This window comes from Heterodontus francisci, chromosome 1 (genome assembly GCF_036365525.1).
Source record: "Heterodontus francisci isolate sHetFra1 chromosome 1, sHetFra1.hap1, whole genome shotgun sequence".
Classification (NCBI taxonomy): domain Eukaryota; kingdom Metazoa; phylum Chordata; class Chondrichthyes; order Heterodontiformes; family Heterodontidae; genus Heterodontus; species Heterodontus francisci.
In genome coordinates this window covers 285445233-285466097 of record NC_090371.1, presented here as the reverse complement: position 1 = coordinate 285466097, position 20865 = coordinate 285445233, and the positions used below count along the sequence as shown (strand labels likewise).

Sequence of the window (20865 nt, the reverse complement as noted above, 5' to 3'; positions counted from 1 at the left end):
AAGTAATGGGAAGACGAAGGGTGAGATGCATTGGTGCGAAACGAATGGTGGAACGGCGTAAATTGACCAACAAGTTCTGGTGAATAACATCTCACAGCATATCTCTTAATCTCCTAAACATGCTGGCTGATCTGTGCATTAATAATGCATCATTAACATGCCATTATTTTCCCAGGATTTTCGGCCATTGTGTATTTCAGAAAGGCACGATTAAGATTATCTTTAACATTGTTTTTGTATTTTTGAGTAGCTTCATTAAATATTTTATATGAAGTACTTTACCTCTCTCAAAAGGCTAGGCTTGGAGTTGATTTTTGATTAACAAGTATTACAGCGTTAACTTCAGAGCAATGGTATAGTCTGAGTATATGTAGAATTGTCCATCGTGCATTAGTAGGATTCTGTTGGGGTGAATGACATGCTGGCTCAAAACCGGAGGAAATCAATCTCCTTACTAGATAGTTTATGAATTGTTAGATTTTGAGTTCAGAGAGATAGCATACATCACAAACCATGTGAGGGACTGTGAGATTATGTCTTTCCTCATCTTGATTTGAGTTGTTTTCCCAGAGTAAATGAATTTGCGAACTTTTCTAGCAAACACAAAGGCATTGATCATCATCAGCTGTGATTTGTTGATAGAAAATGTGCACATTCTAATTAATGCTGGCTGTATGAGAGGGCATAGAAGGGTCTTTCGCATAATTTGTGCCTTAATACTACATTTGCCACCTTTATGTGTGCATAAACTTGGCAAAAACAGTGCAAATGCAAAGGCTATTTTAATCTAAGCTAATGGTCTAGAGTACAGCATGTGGGGTGGGGAGAAGGATATCTGACAGTTAGAGTGGCAGGATAGGCAAAGATGGTGGTGGGACATTCCCCTGGACCTACTATCAATCTCTTCCTCCCTCTCCAGCTCCCATACTGTCTCCTTGACTTAAGAACCTTCTCCACCTGCTTCCAGATCCTGTCTCACAGTCTCAATCGACTTCAGTACTGCTCAATGCTACAACATTCTGGAATTCTTTCCCCTCCCCCACCATTTTCCCAGATGACAGGAACCTCTCTCCCAATGTCTTTAAAAAAAATTCTTATATGGGATGTGAGCGTCGCTGGCAAGGCCAGCATTTATTGCTCGTCCCTAATTGCCCTTGAGAATATGGTGGTGATCTGTCGCCTTGAACCGCTGCAGTCCATGTGGGGTAGGTACACCCACAGTGCTGTTAGGAAGGGAGTTCCAATTTTTTGACCCACCGACTGTAAAGGAACGGCGATATATTTCCAAGGCAGGATAGCGTGGGACTTGGAGAGCAACTTGCATGTGGTGGTGTTTCGATGTGTATGCTGCCCTTGTCCTTCTAAATGGTAGAGGCCAAGGGTTTGGAAGGCGCTGTCGAAGGAGGCTTGGCGAGTTGCTGCACTGCATCTTGAAGGTACACACTGCTGCCACTGTGTACCGGTGGTGGAGGGAGTGAATGTTGAAGGTGGTGGGTGGGTTGCTGATCAAGCAGACTGCTTTGTCCTGGATGGTGTTGAACTTCCTGAGTGTTGTTGGAGCTGCACTCATCCAGGCAAGTGGCGACTATTCCATCACACTCCTGACTTGTGCCTTGTAGATGGTAGACAGGCTTTGGGGAGTCAGGAGATGAGTTACTCGCCGCAGAACTACCAGTCTCTGACCTGCTCTTGTAGCCATGGTATTTATGTGGCTGGTCCAGTTAAGTTTATGGTCAATGGTAACCCCCAGAATGCTGTTGGTGGGGGATCTAGCGATGGTAATGCAGTTGAATGTCAAAGGGAGATGGTCAGATTCTCTCTTGTTGGAAATGGTCATTCCCTTGCGTGAATGTCATTCAAGAGGAAGTTAGATAAACACATGAGGGAGAATGGAATAGAAGGATATGTTGATGGAGGTGAGATGCAGTAGGGTGGGTGGATGCTCATGTGGAGTATGCACACTAACGTAGAAGAGTTAGGCTGAATGTCATGTTTCTGTGTAACTATGTAACTATATCTACCTCCAAACTGGAGTGAGTCAGAGGTTCAGGACTGGAATGGCAGCGGGAAGGTTTGGTCTCGTGGGCAAGCAGAAAGTGGAACAGGAAACTGAAGGAATGGCTTCCCTTTTGGTGACTAAGAAATCCAAGACATCATTGTATTTACATGAGATCAAGAAGAATGTTTTAAAGGGAAAATCAGTCTGAATTTATCTTTGCCTTTAAGGTCTTGGAGTAGTGGATAGTTTTGATTGAAGAGAGAGAGAGCAAGGTTCAGTTGATATTGATGTGGTCAAACCAGACCGGTTCATAGATTATGAAGCCAGTTGTGTTTCAGGTATACTCAAGCTTGCACCTAAGACATTGAAAATGTTTAAATTAGAAAACTTCAAAGGGATCGGTTAGTAAGGTGGAATTAATCAAATAACTTTGACAGAGATCCAGCCCGAGCACAATGAACCAAACGACCCCTATTCTGAATTCTAAAGTTAAATGATTCTGTTTTAAACCATTTTTAAAAATAATGTGCCTGTTATTTCAGTTGGAGACCTAAACCAAAGGTAATGAACTTTTCAAATATATTTGGCAACATTAAATAACTTGGGATGGGGGGATTGCCCTATGAGGAGAGATTGAGTAGACTAGGCCCGATGTCATATTTTGTTTCATAATGCTCCTGTGAAGCGGCTTTGGGACGTTTATTAAGTATTTTGCTATGTAAATATAGTTGTTGGTGTATATTTCCTGGAGTTTAGAAGAATGAGTGGTGATTTCATTGAAACATATCAAATTCTTAAGGGGCTTGACAGGGTAAATGCTGAGAGGATGTTTGCCCTAGAGTCGAGAACTAGGGGGTCACACTCTCAAGATAAGGGGTCAGCCATTTAGAAGTGAGATGAGGAGAAATTGCTTCACTCAGAGGATTGTGAACCTCTCTACCCCAGAGGGCTGTGTATGCTCAGTCATTGAGTATATTCAAGACTGAGACTGATAGATTTTTGGATACTAAGGGAATCAAGGGTATAGTACAGGAAGGCATAGCTGAGGTAGAAGATCAGCCATGATTTTAATGAGTGATTTTGCGGTATGAGGGGCTGAATGGCCTACTCCTCCTATTTCTTGTGTCCTTATGTAATAGTTTGCTTCATTTTTGTACATAACAATAAGCTACTAAAGGAGCAGGAACTTGAAAACTTTAAATCCTGCTTACTGTGCGTCTTGCATCTCACCCCAGACCCTTCACAATTCTAAGCAGTCTTTACACATCAAAGATGTTTGATGGGTGGTGACTACTGAACAGGGCAAGGCTGATGATTCTATTTATAGAGGCATAACTGGAAGTGCTTATAAGGGTCTTGGGAATTCTCTTACAGCTAGGTATAGAGGCTCTAAGCTTCTTGGAAAATTCCAGTCGTATTTCTGTGTGGAAAGCAATATGATCCCTAATATGCAGTCATAGGGCAACTATGGAATGAGTTTCATTCCCTGTCACTAGTTTAAAGTTGTTTAGTGTTTGCTGTTGGAGCTAACATAGGACCACATCTCCCACTTGTATGTGAAAGAATGTACGTTTATATAACGTCTCATCAAGTCTCTCAGAAACATCCCAAGGAAATTTGCGTGCAATTCGTTGGTTTGAAGTCCAGTCACAATTGTTATATAGGCGAAACCCAGTAGCCAGTTTGCATATTTTCACAAACACAGAGGAATCTGACTAGTTAATCTAGTTTTGGTGATGGAGGAAAGGATATCAGCCAGGGCACAGAGAATGCCCTGCACTTCTTCAGATAGTGCCATAAGATCTTCTCTATCCACCAGAAGACGCAGTATTCAAAAGACAGCACCTCCGACAAAGCAACACTCCGCTCAGTGCTGCACTGAAGTGTCAACCTAGATTACATACTCAAGACCTGGATTCAGCCTTCATCTCACAGCTGCCTTCTGACTCAGAACCTGTTAACATTTGAGGCAAGCGGCACCAATGGGTAAATCTTGTGCTTGTGTTGCCCGGTCAATACCTCCCCCGACCCTGGCCCCTGGCTCAGACAGCTCCCCGACAGTTTTATCAGGGAGCAGTCCCCCCGCCCCCCTCCACCCCCCCAACTCCGAACCCGGGCTTGTAATTGTCACTTTGTCCCAGCCTGTCAGTGAATGGGCAGTTGCTTTTAGTTCATATTCTCCTCCTGAAGGGTGGCCTGGTTGTGTGTGGGTTTTTGAGGGCTGTGGATGGGGGGTGGTTCGGTGCACCAAATGACTCTCTAAGAATGGCACCCAGACTGCCTGGTACCTCCAGTTCCCAGCGGAGGCTAAACATTACGTTCTATGGATTGGGGTAATTCAGTGTTGTCCTATAGAAATTACTGAACAGTACCAGGTGTGGTTGCAGTGACACCATTTTAGCAACAGGCACTAATTTACCCAATGCATGTAAATGTACATTTGCTTACTTACTGAATGGTGGGAAATATTTGAGAGTGAAGCAGTTGCTATAATCAAAAACACTCGCACACTCAGTTTTTCATCTTACCATTTTACGATAAGCACACAAAACGTTTAAAGTACAAATAGCTTGTTTCTGTGCTGTAGACGCTTGTGTAATTCACATGCACCGAACGAATATGATTATTAAGATCACAGTCAATAAATGCAATAAGGTTAATTCCCTTGATTTTTGTAACATCCTTATGCATTAAATTTTAGGAGCAGTGCTCTTTCAGTTGGGACTGGGGTCCATCCTTTCCTACACAGGGCATTTGGAAGGATATAAGGATTGAGATGTATGACATCTGCCACCTGACATATCTCACAGCAACCACTATTTATGGTATGAGCATTGCTATTTTGTTATGAAGTCTGAACACATTTTATTTTACTTGTGTTTAGTATCATTTAAAGAGTCTTTATATTTTTCTATCGTTCTTAAAGTTTGATGGAAATCATTTTTTTCCCCTGGATAAAACTTGCCTTTTCATGATTATTTAATTGTCTTTTAGAAATATTTTAGATGTTGAAATCTGCAAGTTAGTTAATGGAATCTGCTTGTTGAGTGCTTTATGAGCCCTAACGTTGAATAAGTCTTTAACTCATTGCCAACTGTTGGTTATTGTTTAGTGTAATGTGCAGAAACAGCAAATCTTTCCACTTTTTCTTTATTGTGTGTGGTACAAATAGCACAATGGAGGTCAAATAGCAATAAAACTGACATTTCATTTTCAAGTTCGTGACTTTTAGGCAGTAAAAGGACGTGGAGCCGAGGTGGGTGGACGGAATAAAAATACTGATCAGCCATGATCTCGTTGAATGGCAGAACAGGCTTGAGGGGCTGCAAGGCCTCCTCATGTTCCTGTCTATTTAAAATTCATTGTGTATATAATTTATTTCTTGACAATTAAAGATTCAATAACGTAACAGTGTTTACAGAAACAACAACTTGCATTTATATAGTGTCTTTAGAGTGATCAAGCATTCCAAGCCGCTGTACAGGAGCATTAGTTGGACAGAATTTATCAACTGAGCCACATAAAGGGATATTAGGAGAGATGACCAAAAGCTTGGTCCAAGAGAGAGGTTTTAAGGAACGTCTTAAAGAAGGAGGGAGAGGAGGAGAGGTTTAGGGCAAGAATTCCGGAGCTTGGGGTCTCGACAATGGAAGGCACAGCCTTAGATAATTATATGCACTTAGGATAAAAATTTAATTCTGATATACAGTTTTTAAGTTTTTAAAAAGTAAGTTACAAAAGGGAAAGTTGCCAAAAAAGACTAAATGAAACCTGTGTGTAAATATCAATTTCAGTGAGTTTGCTTTTATAAATGAGAAATGAAATGTTACTGTCTAGGAGGCATCTGGTGGGATCTGGTATTGGCAGATTAGAGGCACAATCCGCACAATTTCCTGATGTGTACTTCAGGTGGGCAAAGCATCTGTCAGTGGTGTGCGCCCGTAAATTAGCCTTTGTGCTCACAACATACTGTATACTAACAATGTACTGCGCGAGTATTAAGCACACTGGCAAGGCTGAGAGGTGCTGTGTCTGAAGGGATTAATACAGAGTACGGGCTGACTGTGGCTCTGCAGGGATGCAAGCACGGATTAGTTAGTGGTTTGTGGTGGGGTTGTACTGTTTTATTGCTGCTCTTTTATGGATGGCTGTTGAGTCTTTCTCCCATCCGTGTTTCACGAGTCGGCCAAAGGTAGTAGCTGCTTTCTCCATGCGTGTATTGAGCTCTGCACCAATAGACAGATTGTCTGTCACCGAGGACCCAAGGTAGCAGAATTTGGGCACCACTTCCAGTGGGTTGTTATTTAGTGTGATATGGGGTGGAGATGCATGGGATAACACCAAGCTGACCCTTAGGACTAAGCTGATGGTTTATAAGGCCTGTGTTCTCAGCACCTTGTTGTATGGCTGTGAAACACGGGCGACTTGCAACTACCAGGAAAAAGTTCAATCATTTCCATCTTCGCTGTCTGCTGCACATTATATCCTGGCAGGACAAAATCACAAATGCAGCAGTGCTGTTGTAGGCAGAGATCCCAAGTGTGTCGGCAGTAATCAAACAGAGGTGGCTTCGGTGGATTGGAGCTTCTGTATAGTGAGGTAGCTGGAGCCAGGCGACCAGTGGGGTGCCCAAGCATGCTTGCAAGTGTGACATGAAAGCCCTAAATGTCAACTGTTGCACCTGGGAGTCACTAGCTGATGAAAGAGAGAAATGGTGATACATCCTGTGGACTGATGTGTACTACCACGATGACCAGTTGCTGCAGCAGCTGCCAACATCAAAAACAACAACTCACAGCGTCACTTGGCAGCTTCACGTGCAACACTTGTGGCAGAACCTGCCTCTCAAAGATTGGCCTTCACAGCCATCAGCAAAGGTGTATCAAGAGAAGACAGCCCGCCTAAATGATTGTTTGCTGCATGTCATGTTTAACCAATTTATTGGAGTTCTTTGAAGAAGTAATGTGCTGTGGATAAAGGGGAACTGGTGGATGTATTGTACTTAGATTTCCAGAAGGCATTTGATAAGGTGCCACATCAAAGGTTATTGTAGAAAATAAAAGCTCATGGTATTGGCATGGATAGAAGATTGGCTAGCTAATAGGAAACTGAGAGTAGGCATAAATAGATCATTTTCTGATTAGCAAGATGTAACGAGTGGTGTGCCACAGGGACCTGTGTTGGGGCCTCAACTTTTTGCAATTTATATAAACGACTTGGATGAACGGACCGAAGGTATAGTTGCTAAATTTGCTAATGACACAAAGATAGGAAAGTAAATTGTGGAGAGGTCATAAGGAGGCTACAAAGGGATTATAGTTAGGTTAAGTGAGTGGGCAAAGATCTGGCAAATGGAATATAATGTGGGAAAATGTGAAATTGTCCACTTTGACAGGAAGAATAAAAAAGATGCTTATTATCTAAATAATGAGAGATTGCTGAGCTCTAAGATGCAGAGGGATCTGGGCGTCCTAGTGCAATCACAAAAGGTTAGAATGCAGGTTCAGCAAGTAATTAGGAAAGCTAATAGAATGTTATAATTTATTGCGAGGGGAATTGCATACAAAAGTAGAGAGGTTATGCTTCAGTTATACAGGGCATTGGTGAGACCACATCTGGAGTACTGTGTACGCTATTGGTCTCCTTATTAAAGGAAGGATGTAAATGTGTTGGAAGTAATTCAGAGAAGGTTCACTAGACTAATACCTGGAATGAATGGGTTGTCTTATGAGGGAAGGTTGGACAGGCTAGGCTTGTATTCACTGGAGTTTAAAAGAGTAAGCTGCAACTTGATTGAAACATATAAGATCCTGAGGAGTCTTGACAGGACGGATGTGGAAAGGATCTTTCCCCTTGTGGGAGAATCTAGAACTACGGGGTTACTGTTTAAAAATAAGGGGTCACCCATTTAAGACAGAGATGAGGAGAAGTTTTTTCTCTGAGGGTCGTTAGTCTTTGGAATTCTCTTTCTCAAAAGGCAGTGGAAGTAGAGTCTTTAAATAATTTCCTGGCAGAGGTAGATAGATTCTTGTTAAGCAAGGGGGCGAAAGGGATAGGTGGGAATGTGGAGTTGAGGTTACAATCAGATCAGCCATGGTTTTGTTGAATGGCAGAGCAGGCTCAAGTGGCCTACTGCTGCTCCTAATTCGTATGTGTCCATCATCCTTCATAGATGGAAGGATGCCAACCCATGAGTCTTTCTAAGGATGATTGTGCAGGTTAGATCTCTGGGCAGCACAGGTTGCCTGCCATTTTCCCAGTTTCAGGTGGAGGTTATACACGGGTGTTTGCATAATTTTGCAATGACTCCAGACCAGTTTACAGTGCTTTTTACTGCTCTACTGACTACATTAAGAGCCATAACTTAATATCGAGCATGACCTCTTACCTAACCAAGTGGGAAAGTGAAGTGGCTGAGTTCCAAACTAGTGCCATTTTGATTGTAGTATGTTTCACTCACAACATTGTATGTCCAGAGGAGTGAACAAAATTTAAACATTGAAAGTCCTGTCACACTACTTTTTCTCATTTCAAATGAAAGTTGTAAATGACAGCGCTGTGCCTTCTAGCGGGTGTGAATTATCTGTGAACCCAGCACTGGTAGTTTTGAGAAAGCTACAGTAACCAGCTAGTTAGTACCAACAATATGTGCTCTGCCGATTGACACTTGAACTAGGGCATATGTTGTAATTTAAATGCTGAGGCTGTGTTTGCAACCAGTACTTTTAAACAGTCAGACATTGAAGCTAAGCAGAGTGTGAGCTGTTCTGATGCTGGAGTCAACTGGCTGACATAGAAGAATGTTCAAGAAGCTGAGATCAGTGGGGTTAGACCCTATATACATTTCAAAACATGACCTACCAATGCACCAGATGTGAAATCCATGGGATTTAATGAGCTATAATTCAGTCAGTTGATACTATTTGCTTTTATATGCCAAGAACATAGAGGGAGACAATCTTCCAAGTAAAATCAATTTGTCTAACCTCTTCATTCATTTGCTGATCTTGCAGTTATGCCTTCTGGTACTGACTGATCACCTACAGAAAGAATTTTTCACTGTCTTATCAAAACCATTACATTTTGAGCACCTTCAGATGTGTCTATAATTTAAAATACTGAATATGCAGCATACTTGCATAGTCCAACTGCTTCATTGGTTCATTTATAATTAAAGGTTGTCAGTTATACAAGTTTTATCTGTTGTGCAATATTTCTGCATCAGAAAACTTAGAGGGCAGTGAAAACTGAGCCTTACAGTCTCTGATCTAAAGGGATGTGCCTCACCCATGGGGAGCCCGACACATCCAGTGAAATGGAAAAGGTGTTCAAAAGATGAATTAGAACAAGGGCATCATCATGAATATTCAAATACCATTGAATTATTGGTAAGTTGATAGAACTCTTGTTCCTAACGTAAAGAGTATTTCTTTTCATCTGTAGATGAGAAAGCACAGAAGTGGTCTGTGGAAGCAGAGACTTTTTATCGTGTTGTTTTCTCTAAGCCAATTGAAGGTGAGCTGACACTTAACATTCCATCTTTACGGACACGACAAACTTACAAAATAGTTCTTGAGGACAGAGAAGATATCAGAAGTAAAGTCAGAATGGACATTAATCAGGTGAGATGTCTTTTTATTATTAGATGTGTGACTCTTAGAAAAGTAAACCTTTCTGTTAAATGACATAACCATCATTGATAAGCCTCTGAATGATTGGTTATAGGATGATGGAGCTTGGAAATTGTGAGTTTGCATGGCCCTATCCGTCATGAATTATTTTCCATCCAATGCGGCTTAAAAGAAGGCAAAAAAAATAATTCAAATAAAGAAAATGATTTCCTTATTACTTCACCCTGCATATACAAATTGGACATTCCTGTCATCCCACAACTGGCGGATTCCGAGAGAATTCTGTCCTCTATACTGATGTTTTTTCCTTGTAGTTTTCTCCCTTCCATTCTTGAAGGTGGTGTCAGAGCAATCTCTATTATACACTTTTCTTTCTTTCTTTCTTTCTTTCTTTTGGGCCTCCTTATCTCGAGAGACAATGGATACGCGCCTGGAGGTGGTCAGTGGTTTGTGAAGCAGCGCCTGGAGTGGCTATAAAGGCCAATTCTGGAGTGACAGGCTCTTCCACAGGTGCTGCAGAGAAATTTGTTTGTTGGGGCTGTTGCACAGTTGGCTCTCCCCTTGCGCCTCTGTCTTTTTTCCTGCCAACTACTAAGTCTCTTCGACTCGCCACAATTTAGCCCTGTCTTTATGGCTGCCCGCCAGCTTACTAAAACCTTTTATGGTTGACTATATTCTTGCTCCAAGATATTTAGCCTTGACTGAAGAACTTATTAGATGTTGGACTTGTAGCAGAACTCTGAACGTTTTGGAGTATTCCCACTATATTCCTTAGTCACTGGATTAGTGATGTTTCCACTAAAACACTAATAGGGTTGACACATCTTTCAAAGTGGATTACAGTGCACCGACCATTAGTCCAGCACATTATGGATGTTGCTGATAACTTCCATTGATGCTGTAAGGTTGCACATATGGCATTGATGTCTCTTAATCATCCTTAATTTGAAGGTGAGCTCTACCAGTTAAGTCACTGGGTCTGAGACAGTGGTGATTCTGGTATTTCCATATTCAGTGAGTGGCCATTTATGGAAATGCAGGCTGATTCTGTCTCCATGTTGATGCCCGGTACAGTAATGGTTGTTGCTCTAGTGTCTTCTGGTGGCTTTTGTGATGCAACTGTGATCTGGAATCTGGACTATTTAAGTTGTTTCGCAGAGAGGACACAAGGGTACACATTATGCAGTATATGGCAGTCTGTGGCATTGCTCGTTATGCCTGTACTGCAAGGTCACAAAAATGATCCAAACTGTTCTTTGTGCAGACTGCAATAATTACTGCCTTGAAGAAAATAAGATGTTGGGAAAGAAACTGAAGAGACCAGCAATTCCATGCATTTTCTTTTTTGCGTGGTTTTGATACTTCAGTCTCTAGTAGTCAACCGCCTATGGCACTGTGCAGCTGACTATTAATATAGCCCTTGCCTTGATTTGTTTTCTCCCTGGCCTGCTATGTTATGCAGCTTTTGAAAGGAGTAGCCTGGCCAAGCAGGACCTCCTGCAGTTGGAACATTCTAGAGAATCATTTCAAGCTCTGAAACTCTCCAAAATCAAGAGTTGTTCATCTGGGAAGGTGTGGGGAAGAGGGGGTTTTGCTTGACCATCCAAACATGGTCCAGTTTCTGTGAGAGTTTGTGTTGGTAGCGAGGCTGCCTTGGATAACTTGCACCTGCTCAGAGGGGCATCCCTAGACTAGGATGTTGCAACAAAGTCTTATTTATTACTGTCAGTCACTGATTTTTCACACGGTAACCGATCACTGAACATAATAATTTCTTTACATAAAGGTGAATTTACATCTATAGTACTCCTTCCTGATAGGAGCACAATTCCTACAATTGTTTGCCATTTAGAATTATACATGGACACAGAGAAAATGTTTCCACTTGGGGGGAGTTCAATTCTAGAGGGCCAAAAATATAGAATAGTTTAATAAATCCAATAGGGAATTAAGGAGAAACTTCTGTACCCAGAGAGTGATGAGAATGTGGAACTCACTACCACATGGAGTGCTTGGAATGAATAGCATAGATGCATTTAAGGTGAAGCTAAGTAAGTACATGAGGGAGAAAGGAATAGAAGGATATGTTGATGGGATCAAATGAAGAGGGATGGGAGGAGGCTCATGTGGGGCATAAACACTGGCATAGACTAGTAGGGCCGAATGACCTGTTTCTGTGCTATACTCTGTGATGCAGGTCGTGCTCTAGATCCCAGTTATATACCCTTGGTTCTTGAAGCTTTGTACCAGGAGTACTCGAGATAAACATTTACCCCATCATTCCTTCTCTGCATTGTTGTTGAAATGTTTGCTTAATTGTGATTTTAGTAAGTGTTAGATTTATGTTGTGATGTTGTGCATTAATCTTCGCACAGAACTACTGTATAAACACTGGAAACAATAGGCCACTTATTGCGACTTTATTTTGCAGGATGCTTCTGTTGATCTTTGGTGGCCCAGTGGTCACGGCAATCAGACTGGTTACAACATGACTGTTACTTTCACAATCAGTGGAGAATACCACATTGAAAAGTCTATTATGGTCAGTCTATTTTAAGTTTATTTTAAAAATCCACATTATCAACTGGGTGACCCGTTGTGGAAAGTTGCAAACTTTCTAATCAGTGTTTTTTCCCCCCCAGGGTGAAAACCATTTTAAGATTCCATTTTTGGTCACTGATAATTATTCTTTAAAAGAAAATTTGTTTCAACTTTTTAATTCCCTTGCCTTCAAGAAGACAAGGAAACAATTCCCATTTGTTGGGCGGCACAGTGGCGCAGTGGTTAGTGGCGCAGTGGTTAGCACCGCAGCCTCACAGCTCCAGCGACCCGGGTTCAATTCTGGGTACTGCCTGTGTGGAGTTTGCAAGTTCTCCCTGTGTCTGCGTGGGTTTCCTCCGGGTGCTCCGGTTTCCTCCCACATGCCAAAGACTTGCTGGTTGATAGGTAAATTAGCTGTTATAAATTGTCACTAGTATAGGTAGGTGGTAGGGAAATATAGGGACAGGTGGGGATGTGGTAGGAATATGGAATTAGTGTAGGATTAGTATAACATGGGTGGTTGATGGTCGGCACAGACTCGGTGGGCCGAAGGGCCTGTTTCAGTGCTGTATCTCTAAACTAAACTAATTAATGTTGTCTTACCTCAGCTGAGAGAGTTAGAGTCTAAGAGTTAAACTAGGCATCAATAATTTGCTTCATACAGGGGTCGGCAGCATAGTGATTATGTTTCTGGACTAGCAATCCAGGAGGATGGATTAATGATGCAGAGACATGAGTTCAAATCCCACAACAGCAGCTGGAGAATTTAAATTCAATTAATTAAATAAATCTAGAGTGAAAAGCTAGTATCAGTAATAGTGTCCTTGAAACCACCAGCTATTGTTGTCCAAATCCATCTGGTCCTTTAGAGAAGGAAATCTCCCATTCTTACCCAGTCTGGCTGACTTGTGACTCCAGACCCACAGCAATGAGGTTGACTCTTAAGTGCCTTCTGAAATGGCCTAGCAAGCTATTCAGTTGTATTTAAGATAGCAGCTCATCACCATCTTCTCAAGGGCATTTAGGGATGGGCAATAAATGCTGGCCTTGCCTGCGACGCCCACATCCTATGGTAAAGGAGTGTGCTTTAATGGCTACTTGCTTACAATTTTTACCATCAAGGGGGTCAACTTCTAACAGTCCTCTTTGTGAATAAGTAGAGTACAATCATATTCCAGTGACTTGTGGCTAGGATTTAAATTTTAACTCTCCGGAGGTTCAGGATCCTTTATTGTATCTGATGGGCATATAAAACATCAATCTTGAAATCATAAGATATATAATATATATTCATTCTAATACTTTGATTATAGGTTATATTATTCCTCTTACCCTAGCAGTTCCAAATTTTTGCAAACTCACATTTTCAATAGGTCTATTTCAGAACAGTGGAGCTGATACAAGAGCCAGTACCAGGGTCTCCTGGACTAAGCTTTTACTTTAAGATAAATGGCCTTCCAATATTCCTCAAGGGTTCAAACTGGATTCCTGCAGACGCCTTTCTGGACAGAGTAACAGTTGATGTGTAAGTTTTGAAAGTTTCACGATGTACATTAACTGTAGTGGCTGCATCTAATTTGTGTATCGCAAAGTCAATACACAAGGTAATTAAGTCCAGAAAGCTGTAACATAAACTTTTATTACCACACGTTGAATTAGAATTGTGAAGGTGTTGCAGGACTGCTTTCTGACATTTCTGATCTGTATTTGATCACAATAAGAACATAAGAAATTGGAGCAGGAGTAGGCCATTCAGCCCCTCGAGCCTGCTCCCCGCCATTCAATAAGATCATCACTGATCTGATTGTGGCCTCAACTCCACTTTCCTGCCTGTGCCCCATAATCCTTGACTCCCTTGTAGATCAAAAATCTGTCAAACTCAACCTTGAACAGATTCAATTACTCAATGACTCAGCCTCCACTGCTCCCTGAGGAAGAGAATTCCAAAGATTACCAGTCCTCTGAGAGAAGAAATTCATCCTCATCTCCGACTTAAATGGAAAACCCTTTATTTTTAAACTGTGCCCCCAGTTCTAGATTATTACATGAAGGGAAACATCCTCTCAGCATCTACCCTGTCAATCCTCCTCAGAATCTTATACGTTTCAATAAGATCACCTCTTGTTCTTCTAAACTTCAATGAGTACAGGCCCAACCAGCTCAGCCTTTCCTCATAAGACAAGTCCTTTATCCCAAGAATCAGCCTGGTGAACCTTCTCTGAACTGCTTCCAGTGCAAGTATATCCCTCCTTAAGGAGACCAAAATGGTACACAATACTCCAGGTGTAGTCTCGCCAATGCCCTGTACAGTTGTAGCAAAACTTCCCTACTTTTGTATGCCATCCCCCTTGCAATAAATGCCAACATTCCATTTGCCTTCGTTATTACTTGCTGCACCTGCATGCTAACTTTTTGCGATTCCTGTACAAGGACACCCAGATCCCTCTGTACTGTAGCATTCTGCAGTCTCTCTCCATGTAAATAATATGCTTTTCTATTCTTTCCACCTAAGTGTACCCTCAAATTTTCCCACATTATACTCCATCTGCCAAATTTTTGCCCGCTCACTTAACCTATCTATATCCCTTTGCAGACACTTTGTGCCCTCACAATTTGCTTTCCTACCTATCTTTGTATCATCAGCAAATTTGACTACAATACACTCAGTCCCTTCATCCAAGTCATTAATGCAGATCATAAATAGTTGAGGCTCCAGCACTGATCCCAGTGGCACTTCACTAGTTACAGTTTGCCAACCTGAAAATGTATTCAAACTCTTTGTTTCCTGTTAGTTAGCCAATTCTCTATCCATTGTAATATATTACCCTCAATACCATGAGCTCTTATCTTGTGTAGTAACCTTTTATTTGGGACCTTATTGAATGCCTTTTGGAAATCCAAATACATTACATCTACTGGTTCCCCTTTATTTACCCTGCTTGTTAAATCCTCAAATAATTCTAATAAATTTGTCAAACCATTTCCTTTTCGTTAAACAACGTTGGCTCTGTCTGATTGTATTATGATATTCTAAATGTCCTATTACTACTTCCTTAATATTGGATTTTAGCATTTTCTCAATGACTGATATTGTGCTAACTGTCCTATAGTTTCCTGCTTTCTGTCTCCTCCTTTTCTTGAATAGAGGTGTTACATTTGCAGTTTTCCAATCCGCTGGGACCTTTCCAGAAGCTAGGGAGTTTTGGAAAGTTGCAACCAGTGCATCCACAATCTCTGCAGCTACGTCTTTTAAGACCCTAGAATGCAGGTCCCATTAGTTTTCGTAGTACTTTTTTCTCCAGTGATAATTGTGTTAAGTTCCTCCCTCCCTTTTGCCTCTTGATTTTCTGCTATTCTTGGGATGCTGTTTGTGTCTTCTATTGTGGAGACATATACAAAATATTTGTTCAAAGTCTCTGCCATTTTCTTATTTCTCATTATTAATTTCCCAGTCTTATCCTCTAAGGGACCAATGCTTACTTTAGCTACTCTTTTCCTTTTTATATACTTGTAGAAGCTTTTACTGTCTTTTTATATTGCTTGCTAGTTTACTCTCATACTCTAATTTCTCCCTCTTTTTGGCCATCCTTTGCTGGTTTCTAAACTGTTCCTAATCTTCTGGCCTACCACTAATCTCTTCAGCATTGTATGCCTTTTCTTTCAATTTGAAGCCATCCTTAACTTCCTTAGTTAGTCACGGATGGTGCATTCTTCTCATAGAGCCTTTCTTTCTCAATGGTGTTTGCCACAGATGAAGTACCTCATCACCACCAGTTCTTGGAAACTTTACTGTTGGAGTATCATTGTGTTCGATGTTGAGGATTTAATGACCAGGCAGTAACAATAGATCATGCAGAAATCTAAACTTGCAGAATTATTCATGATAGCTGATGTTAAGAATCTAGTATTTTTTTTTCTTAGATTTGCACCACAGTTCTATTTATGGTCCATCACTTACCACTCGCTAATACTTTCTTTCTTGTGTAATTAACAGATTGCAAAACTTGTTGCAGTCAACAGTTGATGCCAATATGAATGCGTTAAGGGTATGGGGCGGAGGAGTGTATGAACAAGATGAATTTTATAATCTGTGTGATGAATTGGGGATTATGGTAAGAAATTAAAAAGCAGAAAGCTGATGGGTTTTGTTTATATATAAAATCCTCGCAACAATCTCCAGGCAACAACTCACTAGAATCATACAGCCCACCGTGCCTGTGCCAGTTCTTTGAAAGAGCTATCCAATTAGTCCCACTCCCCTCTCTTTCCCCATAACCATGCAAATATTTCCTTTTCAAGAAATTATCCAATTCCCTTTTTGAAAGTTACTATTGAATCTGTTTCCACTTCCCTTTCAGGCAGTGCATTACAAATCATCATTTCCTGCTGCTTAAAAAAAAATCTCATCTCCCCACTGCAGTTTTTGCCAATTGTCTTAAAAATCATTTAAGCAGTTCTCCACTCACCATGGTTTGAGAGCTGCTTGGTGGGAACTCTCATTCTACTAGAACAACAACGGTGTCATAACTTAGGTTAAACTTGATCTGTAAGGCAACAGCGTAGAGCAATCCTGTCACTTTTGGCAAATATTATATGGAAAAGGGCCGTTTGACCCAAACAGTCTGTCTTGGTGTTTGTTTTCCACAAGAGCAGCATTAGTAAATCCAAGTGTCTGACTTAATCTCATCCCTTAATTCCCCCACCCCCATTTTTTTCAACCACCAGTCTAACCTTAAATGCTGACCGAGTATCTGCTTCAGACATAAATTCCAATAGTGTATCTTAAATCTTTTTTTCAAAAGGTTTCTCTTTGTCTCTGTCCTGAATGTCTTCCATTTTAGCTTAAATGTCCTCTTGTACTAGACCCCTCAATCACTAAAGGCAGTCTCTCTCTATCCACCCTTCTTACTTTTAAACATCTCTGTCAAACTGCCTTGTAATCGCTGAAGTTCAGCACCAATTTTACAAGTCTTTGCAGCTGTATTTCCTCAATCATTTCCCCACTTGCAGCTGTATCTAGAAATTCACCATTGCATCTTGACTTTTATATTCTATACTTCTTGCCGTAAAACTCAGTAATCCATCAGCTTTACTTATCCACGAGGGGAGTTTCATGTCTTTTGAGCCAGAACCTCACTCAGCCATCCCCCATTCAACGCATCATTCTTACTTTTATTTTACCAAAATGTACCACCTTGCATTTACTGGCATTGAATTACATCTGCCACTTTTTGCCCTTTCCACCATCCTGCCAATACCCCATGTAACTTCCTTTGGTTTTCAGAATGAGTTCCTCTTGCTCCTATTTTAATACCATCTACAAACCTGGGTGCCACTACTTCTAGCCCTGTTTCCAGGCCATTACTATACACATTGAGCAGCAGTAGTCCCAGAGCAGACCCTCATGGGACACCATTGCCCATTTCCAAACATTCTGAGAAACTGCCCTCAACTCCTCTCTCTTTAATCCCTTCCAACCAATTTTTAATCCAATTAGCTCCCTTTCTATCTTCTAATACCATAGCCCTTAAGTCTTCTCCTATAGTTTGCAATCTGGTCGATTGTCAGAGCTATTCCGAAAGTCCATGTGCATCATACTCACTACATTTCCCATATTCACCATAACTCTCAACTCCTCAAACAGCTCACTCAGGTTTATCAAGCACTGTCTCACTGAAACATATAAAATTCTTAGAGGGCTTGATAGGTTAGATGCTGAGAGGCATGATTTTACTGAATGGTGGAGCAGGAGTGAGGGGCTGTGTTTCTACTCCCACTCCTATTTCTTATGTCTTCCTTTATAGGATTATTCATGCCAGCCTTGCTCAATTGTCAGCATTCTCCCTCTGAGACTGTAAGGCGTGGGTTTAAGTTCCATTTCAAGACTTGAGCACAGTATCCAAACTGACAAGCAAGTGCAATAGCTAGGGAGCACTAAATCCCAGACATGTTCCTCTTCAAATGAGGTCTGCTTCTTCAGTTGGTTCAGGAAGGTATTAAAAGATCACCTGGCATTTCAAAGAGCCAGCAAAGGCACGATTTGCTGAATGGCCTCCTTCAGTGCTGTAAGTTTTTATGATTCAATGGTTCGTTATTTGAGGAAGAGCAGTGGAAGTTCTTCTGATCTAGCCAATATTTCTCCCTGAACAACCAACATCAAAAAGGAATTAACCAGTCACTCATCTTATTGGTGCCTGTGGGATCATGCTGTGCAACAGTGCCTACTCTCATAAAAGCATCTGCACTTCAAAATAATTTATGTTTGAGAAATTTCTGAGAGATATCAGATCCTATGTAAGTGGAAATCTTTCCATTCTCAAGAGGTTGAATTTATAAAGCAGGCTATAAAATCAGATTACAAATCACCCATTTCTAATTTTGAACTTTTGGGACATTTCTGCTGTGTATGAAGGATATGCAAATCAGGAAGATTGATTCATTACCTTTGATGCGATCTTTCCTCGTTCTTTAATTGAAGCTTATGATCCACTAATTCTCTTTTATCTGGGATGTTTTGAACTAATAATGAATATTAATGCTCCTCCTAGCAAACTATTAATAGGTGTTTTATATTTGCCCATTACCTAACCATTATGTAATACTCCCAGTGCTACATCCTCGGCAAAGCGACTGCAAAATTGTTGATTTAGTGACAAAATTGTGTTACTGCAACGCATTAATGGAGCTGTGTTTGACCACAAAAGATGATAAAGATGAACATTTATCAGTAGTTGGCTACTTGCTAATTGAATACCTTCTTGCATGTCCTCATTTTTCAGATTTGGCAAGATTTCATGTTTGCCTGTGCTCTTTATCCGACTGACCAAAGCTTTGTGAATTCAGTGAAGGCAGAAATTACTCATCAGGTAGGTAGATTCAAATTGAGATGAGAAATCCATTATCATTCTAATTTAATGCATTTTTAAAAGCATGCAATGATTTTAGTGTACTTCTAGGTTTTACTACAGTGTATAACGTTCACAGAGCTTAGTGAGGAGAAAGCCGCTTTACCATGTACCAAATATAGTGATGGACAGGTTGAAGGAAGTAACCGAGGGCCACAGAAAACAAAGCAATTTGTTAATAGGGTGAAGTTTATGTAATGTGTGAACATTGCCTGAACCCTTAAATTATTTTAGCATCTTCAGCTTCTTTTCAACTCTAATTTTGATAATACAATAAATTCCATAAGCTTTAAGAACTTGATACAATCTCCCAATATATTAATCACTCTTATATAGTCTCAGAGCTTTGGTTTATAAACCAATGCATGCTGGGGCAACATTTGCACGAGGGATTGATTTTCAGAGTATGCACTGCCATTGGAGAGGGTGATTTCCCAAATGTGCGTGCAGTGGCCGACTAATTGATCTTCTAAATTCTATACTTCTCTTTGATTCCATTTATTATTATATGACGACCTGTTTAGTTGCTATTTCATGTATTATCGCACTTATGATCCACAAATTGAGCTCATAGCTCAGGCGAGGGCTGGGAAGATGTGTTTGGTATGGGCATCATGCTGGAGGTGGCAGAAATGGCAGAGGATGAGCTGCTGAATACAGAGGCTGGTGTGGTGGAAGGTGAGGACAAGGGGAACCCTCTCATCGTTGTGGGAGGGAGGGGAAAGAGTGAGAGCAGAAGTGCGGGAAATGGAATGGACATGGTCGAGGGCCTTGTCAACCATGTTAGGGGGAAGTCCTTGGTTGAGGCTTTACTGCCTCCCTTCTATACATTAAATCACTCATCATATAATAGGAACAAGATCTCACTGTTTCCCAAACCAGTCTCCTAACAACCCTCATGCAGTCCCCATGCAATGAACCCATAAACATAAGGTAACCATAGAAGAAGAAACGTATCCCGACATAGATGTACAATGACTGTTATGCAAACTGCTGACGATAACAACTTTGAATTTAAAGACCTATTCTCCTGAAAAGCTTATGAGACATACTTTTCGTAGAATAAAGTCTCTCTATACCCGGCCTGTAGACATGGTTTTTACTTCACTGTAATCTTAGCGTGTTTTTCAACTCCCCTATCCTCTCCATCACAAGGATCACTTCCTTTCACCTCTCTGAAATTGCCCACCTCAGCCCATCACGAAATCTTTATTTGTGCCTTTTTTTCCCTCCAGGCTATTATTCCATTGCTCTCCTATCCAGTTTCTCATCCTTCACCCTCCATAAATTTCAGCTCATCCAAAGCTGCGCTGCCCGTATCCTATCCCACACCAAGTCTGACTAATCCATCACCTCATCCTCACTGACCCACATTAACTCAGAGTCATCCAGCACTTCAAACTTAAAATTATCTCTTCTCCGCTGGTCCAGTCTCTTCCCACCTACATCCGTGACTCTTCTGACGCCCTACGTCATTTTGACAATTTCCAGTTTCCTGGTCCCAACCGCCTCCTCTTCACTATGGACGTCCAATCGCTCTACACCTCCATCCCCCACCAGGATGGTTTGAGGGCTCTCTGCTTCTTCCTGGAACAGAGGCCCAAACCAGTCCCCATCCACCACCACCCTCCTCCGCCTGGCTGAACTTGTTCTCACATTGAACAACTTCTCCTTCAACTCCATGCACTTCCTTCAAGTAAAAGGTGTCGCTATGGGTACCCACATGGGTCCTAGTTATGCTTGTCTTTTTGTGGGATATGTCGAGCATTCTTTGTTCCAGTCCTACTCA

At 41.2% G+C, this 20865-nt stretch overlaps 1 protein-coding gene across 3 annotated transcripts in view; it reads left to right on the top strand.

The window, feature by feature from the left end:
- Window positions 1-20865, top strand: part of manba (mannosidase, beta A, lysosomal) — an 89858-nt gene that overhangs the window by 20184 nt on the left and 48809 nt on the right. For all 3 annotated transcript variants that reach the window (XM_068047183.1, XM_068047175.1, XM_068047193.1), the window contains exons 5-10: window positions 4701-4824; window positions 9443-9621; window positions 12062-12172; window positions 13545-13696; window positions 16166-16283; window positions 18951-19037. In XM_068047183.1, coding sequence (XP_067903284.1) covers window positions 4701-4824; window positions 9443-9621; window positions 12062-12172; window positions 13545-13696; window positions 16166-16283; window positions 18951-19037 — 771 coding nt within the window. The remainder of the gene's footprint in view (window positions 1-4700; window positions 4825-9442; window positions 9622-12061; window positions 12173-13544; window positions 13697-16165; window positions 16284-18950; window positions 19038-20865) is intronic.